This window comes from Galeopterus variegatus, unplaced genomic scaffold (assembly GCF_000696425.1).
Source record: "Galeopterus variegatus unplaced genomic scaffold, G_variegatus-3.0.2 Scaffold11578, whole genome shotgun sequence".
NCBI lineage: Eukaryota > Metazoa > Chordata > Mammalia > Dermoptera > Cynocephalidae > Galeopterus > Galeopterus variegatus.
Genome location: NW_007737689.1, coordinates 43,959 through 50,702, shown reverse-complemented (window position 1 = coordinate 50,702; position 6,744 = coordinate 43,959). Strand labels below are relative to the sequence as shown.

General features: G+C 36.3%; 1 protein-coding gene across 1 annotated transcript in view; it reads left to right on the top strand.

Annotated features, from left to right (window-relative positions):
• The first annotated feature begins 1,266 nt into the window (after positions 1 to 1,266).
• ADAM17 (ADAM metallopeptidase domain 17) overlaps positions 1,267 to 6,744 on the top strand; it is a 34,825-nt gene continuing 29,347 nt past the window's right edge. The window contains exons 1-3 of the mRNA XM_008594801.1: positions 1,267 to 1,429; positions 2,724 to 2,857; positions 4,702 to 4,791. Coding sequence (XP_008593023.1) covers positions 1,300 to 1,429; positions 2,724 to 2,857; positions 4,702 to 4,791 — 354 coding nt within the window. The 5' untranslated portion in view covers positions 1,267 to 1,299. The remainder of the gene's footprint in view (positions 1,430 to 2,723; positions 2,858 to 4,701; positions 4,792 to 6,744) is intronic.

Below are 6,744 nucleotides of genomic sequence, written 5' to 3'. Positions count from 1 at the left end.
ATATACAAGGGTACTTGAAACAGTTCTTGTAAAGATTTGTATTATCTTTTAATTCCATTTTTCTGCAAAATTTTAAGTACCCATACACACATACACACACACACAGATTTTTTTTGGGGGGGGGGGGTACATGGGCCATAAACTGCCTGGTTCTGATGAATCTCGTGTCCTTATAGAGAAGAACTTTGTTTTGAAAATGCAGAAGCATGCGTTTGACTTGGGTAGGCTTTGGAGTATGTTAGTTGTGATTTACTCTGGACATGCAGCATTGTAAATGCAGATTTTTAAAAAATTGCTTTCCCTGAAACTGATAATAAGTTTCAGGCATATTGCTGCAAGTTTTCAGTCTTCTTTCATAAAAATGTATTTTCTCTTTGCTGTGCATAAAATCTAGCATAGCAAAAAGATGCCAAACACCTGAATGTTAAGGAAACTAGAATGGAAATGCTACATGAACAGAAACCTTGTCTAACTTTTATTGCTATATCATCATCACCTATAACAATGCCAGTATACAGTAGGCATTACATAAATTTTTTTTTTTTGTCTTTTTTTTTTTTTTCATGTCCGGCAACAGATCGCAACCCTCAGTGTCGCGCCCATACCGGACTGGGACCAGCAACGGGATCGCAACCCTCGGTGTTGCACCTGCACCTTGCTCAGCCAGTGAGCGGGAACCGGTCTGTATGTGGGATCCGAACCCTCAGCGGGAGCGCCACCGTGCTCCCAAGCGGCGCACTGTAGCAGTGCACCACCGGGCCGGCCCCTACATAAATATTTTTGAATGAATGAAAAGGAATTGCATTTTTCTCTTCCGGATCCTCTAAAAAATTTCATAACTTGTGCAAACTAGTAATACTTTTCTTATAGAGATAAAATAATCAGAGAGAATAATCCAGGTATTTATTTATCAGCACAGAAACTTCATATGATAAAAGTTGAGGGCTGGCCCGGTGGCGCACTGGAGAGTGCGTCGCTTGGGAGTGTGGCGGCGCTCCCGCTGAGGGTTCGGATCCCATGTGGAGACCGGTTCCCGCTCACTGGCTGAGCGTGGTGCGGGCACAACACCGAGGGTTGCGGTCCCGTTGCCGGTCAGTAAAAAAGACTAAAAGGGGAAAAAAAAAAAGTTGAAATGATTTATTTTGGTTAAAATGACTAGTCAGTTTACTTAACCTAGAAATGAATGTTATCTAAGAACAAGCAAGGATGTTGGAAGAATTTAGTGTTTAGGAATTTTTATTTTGTTCATTGCTGTTTTAGCCACTTTGGAGATTTATTAATGATACTAAAGACAGAAGAATGTTAGTTTATAAATCCGAAGATATCAAGAATGTTTCACGTTTGCAGTCTCCAAAAGTGTGTGGTTATTTAAAAGTGGATAATGAAGAATTGCTTCCAAAAGGGCTAGTAGACAGAGAGCCACCTGAAGGTAAGGCTTAAAAAATACATTTCAAATAGGAAGCATATTACAGCTGTCTTCAGTAAAAGTGACTATTAATTGATAAAAAATGACATATTATAAAGTGATAGTATTTGTCTTAAAAATAGAGTTTTGTTCTAGAAATTAAAATTCCTTTGTCTATAATGTAAGAGTTGAAAACACTAGAAAATAATGGGAACAATAAAGATTGGACTTTATTTTTTTTTTTTAAAAAGATGACCGGTAAGGGGATCTTAACCCTTGACTTGGTGTTGTCAGCACCATGCTCACCCAGTGAGCCAACCGGCTATCCCTTTGTGGGATCCGAACCCTTGGCCTTGGTGTTATCAGCACCGCACTCTCCTGAGTGAGCCACAGGGCCGGCCCAAGATTGGACTTTAAAAAAGATTAGGGAGGGCCGAGCCCATGGCACACTCGGGAGAGTGTGGCACTGGGAACGCAGCAGCGCTCCCGCTGCGGGTTCGGATCCTATATAGGGATGGCCACCGCTGAACCCTTGGCCTTGGTGTTATCAGCACCGCACTCTCCTGAGTGAGCCACAGGGCCGGCCCAAGATTGGACTTTAAAAAAGATTAGGGAGAGGGGAAATTGAATGATCTGAAGGAAAATACTCTTTATTTACAGGTATTTAGAAATGACAAAATTGTTGAAAAACAGTAGAGTTTATAAGAAATCAGTTGAAAGCAAGGGAGATCTATATACTGTTTTGAATACAAAAATGTTATCGGTCTTTGGATAGATCTGTTCAGGGTCATTTAAAAAACATATAACCATCTTGGAGAGATGTTCTGCTGTCCTCATTTTTGAAGACCTTAGATAATATTACTAGCATTTAGTATTTAAAGAAATTCTAAAACAATTTGATTATTTGATAAGAAAGATGTCCTATTAACACAAACTAATTTTTAATGTATGATTATCTTGACTTTTTCCTGTTACTTCGGTTAATTCGTAGACTACTTCTAGAAAAAAATGGCTGATGGCTTCATAGCCCAGCAATAGGTGATTGTTTTACTCTGTTAAGCACTTCTTAAGGTTTCTGTGTTTTAAAAATTGGAGAAGTACTTTTTTCTTTGGTTTTGAATTCTACAATTTTAAAACCTCGATTACTTTTCACTTCTCTGTTTTCCTCCAAATTGTTTTTTTGTTCAAGATACCTTTAAGGATACTAGGCCCAAATAATGTTTGTTTTTCAAAATTATACTAGATTTAAAGTGTTACTATAAAAAACTTCCTTGTTTTGGTGAATTTTGATTTAATAGTGCATACAAATTCATATTAGAGCTTGTTCATCGGGTGAAGAGAAGAGCTGATCCTAATCCCATGAAGAACACGTGTAAATTATTGGTGGTAGCAGATCATCGCTTTTACAAATACATGGGCAGAGGGGAAGAGAGCACGACCACAAATTACCTGGTAAGAACTTGGTATTGCATAAGGTAATTGGTTAAAAAAATCCACGTAGGTGCGTAAATTCCATTTAAGAGAAGGCTGTGACAATTTGAAACTTAACGAGACTAGATCTGTTCCAGATGTTCTGTTATTTCCCCAAAATATTTGAGTGCTATTCTCTGAACTTCTTACATTACTATATGGAAATTATAGTTTTAGATGTTTTTTATTTGTGTTTTTGGCGGCTGGCTGGTATGGGGATCTGAGCCCTTGACCTTGGTGTTATATAACACTGCACCCTAACCAACTGAGCTGACTGGCCAGCCAATAGTTTAAAATTTTTGCAAACGCATTGTACCTTTGAACTATTATTGTCTTTACATTAGCATTTTTATGCATATTAGTTTGGGGAGAGTTCATAACGTGATCCTTCTGTCTTTATACAAGTGAGACTTTAAAGATATTGCTGCTACTATGGCAGTGAACCTGTGGTGTCATGTGTGATGTATGCTCCAGAGTAAAAAATATATATGTGTATTTGCTTGAATCTGTGCGTATTTTTTTGCTTATGTGTATATTTCAGAGAAGGTCAGTTTTATTCATGTTATGTTTAAGAACCAATCATGGACTATAACTGCATGAAGCAGGTGGAACTTTCATGATTGTAACTAACTCTAGGGCAGAGAGATGAGGGAAGCGTTGACACTGGATTTTTAAGCCTTAACTGTTTTAATTTTTAAAGTCAAGGGAATCATTTCTCATTGACATTTTTTGTTAGTATGACCTCATCATCATGATAACTTGGCACTGACCAAAATATTGTTATTGAGGGAATAAAAGAGAATGCAGCTATTCATGAACAAAAAGCCTAGTGCAGAAAAGGCATCTTTCTCATTGCCTTGCTTTTTTCACTTCATTTTATTCATACCCTCTCTCACCCTTCTTTCTGTTCCCTTCATATCAAGTGAATGAATTTATTATGAGGATAGTAGGAATCATTGTAATTCTTGTTTGTAAGAGGGATTCTTTCTTGAAAGAGCTTTTCTCTTCTGAGTTTTGTATTAAGGGGCTTCTCTTACTTTACCTCTTAGTTCTTTACACCACATATGAACATAATCAGAAGTCTAGTCTTAAAAATAGCATTTCTTACAGTTACTTATAAACAAAGAAAGGTTTCTTAGACCTATAACTTGTTTCACAGTTGCTGGAACAAACATCATCCACCCAGTTTTTGAACACTAGACTATTCTCTTTGAGGAAAAGTAAGTAATTTGCATCTTGTTCTTTCTCCAGTAGTTGTCCTTGGGGATTTATACAGTCCCTCCTCACACAGTCTTTCCAAGTCAGAGAACAGGAGGAATGGTGAAACACACTTCACTCCTTCTGGCCCTCCTTTTGCCCATTTCTCAGTGCTGAACTTGGCAGGGTGAGGGTGAGATAGTAAGATTAGCAGTTGTCTATCACTGCCCTTTACCTGTTTCAGGGGAAGGCGTTAGAAGTACTTGCCAAGAGATAGAGTGATGATGGAATACTTCTTAGAAGGGAATCTTTTAGGTAAATTGATTGACTTTTAAATTTCATTTTCATAGTTGATTAGAATGGCAGTTTTAAAAAGCCTATTATTTTACCTGAAATTTGGGGTAAACTGTATCATTGTTTTATTCTGGTAACAACACTTTTGGGGTTAAGAATAATTTCTTTGTTAGAGATGTCGGTGATAAAGAGTAACATCTTTAATGCTAGTTTTTGTAATCAGTAGAAACTTGCAATGGCATTTTCTCTAAACAATTTTTATCCCTGTAGATTTTGTATTACATTTCAAAGAGTGGTAAAGGTCTACATAGTGTCTTTTTCTTTTACACACACAGATAGAACTGATTGACAGAGTTGATGACATCTACCGGAATACTTCATGGGACAACGCAGGCTTTAAAGGTTATGGAATACAGATAGAACAGGTATTTATCAATAAATACGGCTTATGCACACACAGATAGAACTGATTGACAGAGTTGATGACATCTACCGGAATACTTCATGGGACAATGCAGGCTTTAAAGGTTATGGAATACAGATAGAACAGGTATTTATCAATAAATATGGCTTATATTACTCATTAAGTTATGTGATGTAAATATTTGTTACTTGTATTCAAAACTCAAAAACTCGTCTTCAACATTAATTATAATTTTCAAATACCAGTTATTTTTTTTCTGATAAATTGTGCATTGTTTTTGAAATTAATTATAGATTATGTCATTTTCTGTCTTAGGGTCGTTTTTAGGCAGAAAGCCTTTTTATGCCACTCTTCTTTCTCCCTTCTCTGAATTCATGGCCCTTTTATCCCCTGTGGTGTTTTTTTCCTCTGATTAGGTTTGTCTTTAATTAGAATCCTAGCACATACTGTTAAATCCTTATTCAGAAAATCTACTCAGAAATACTGTGTACCTTTGCAAGGCATTTATAGATACAGAACCATTAGTTCTGTTTTCTCAAATATCTCCTGATTCCTTATATGTTAATAGAGTATGTCTAGCTATGATAATTAATGTCATCTTAATTATATCTCATAATAAAAGTTGTCCCAAATTGCTAAGACAAATTAAAGAAATTGTTCTGACATTGAGTATTGCTTTGGACAGATATTTTGATGTGTAAATTATTATATCTATTTTTAACAGGCTTTTTGTACTAAACTATATATGATATACACACACACAATTTTTTTTTTTTTTTTTTTTTTTTTTTTTTTTTTGGCGGCTGACTGGTTTGGGGACCCAAACCCTTGACCTTGCTGTTATTACACTGTGCTTTTACCAGCTGAGCTATCTGGCCAGTCTAAACCATATTCTTATAGGTTCTGTAGTATAGAATTTAGAGATTTAAAAAAACTTCTGATATCATGCACCATACTTATGAATGTTAAACTTTGATAATACTTGTATAAAACTGAGAGAATTATTTTTCCCTTTTTCATTCTCTTACTGTTTTACATTTTCTTTTTTAAGTTATTTAAGTAGATAATATATATACATGGTACAAAAACTGGTGAAAAGTAAGTCTCCACAACCTCTGTCAATTGTCAAACCAGTTCCTTTCTCCAGGGACATCATCATTTAGTTTCATATGTATCTTTCCAGTGATGACGTATCCTTGTATAGTGTGTGTATGTCTGTATTTGACACAGTTGCAGTATGCAGAACTCTTTTTCACCTTGTTTTTTCATTTCACAATGTGTTGGAAATTATTCCGTATTGCTACATATAAAGCTGTCTCACTTGTTTTAAAATAGCTGCGTCATGTTTTTTTAGGGCACCAATAAAGTTCCTTTTTTCCTTAGGAACTTGGAACCAACTAAAGAACATAAGAGTAACGTAGGAGATAAATACATAAACTTTCCTTCCCTGTACTGGCCAGCTGCCAAAAAAACAAACCAACACTAAAAAACATCAACAAAATAAAACTTCTTTACATCTGATAAAAGATGGATTGGAGGATGTGATTTAGATGTGTAGTCATGTGTGCTTCCAAGTAGTTCATCCTAGAATTCACTTTGACCACCCACCACCAGCGCTGCAGAGCCACCCCAGTAAGCTTACCACGAGGTGGCAGAGCAGACCAGAATGGGTCCTCTGCAGGCTGGTAGGCAGGCAGGGAATAGAGACACCCAGAAGCCACTCAGCTGAACATGGCTTCCTTCTTTTTCCTAGACTCACTAACCAGAAGCCTTTGTTACTTTTTTTCCTTCTTAGTGTTTTAACATGAATTTGTCTGAAATGTGTAGAAAGAGAAGTCCCTATTCTTTATAATTTTTTATTCCTGTGGTACATAAAGTGATGTACGTCTTATTCTTCATTTCCAAATTTTTTTTTTTTTTTTTTTTTGTCTTTTTCCGTGTCCGGCAACGGATC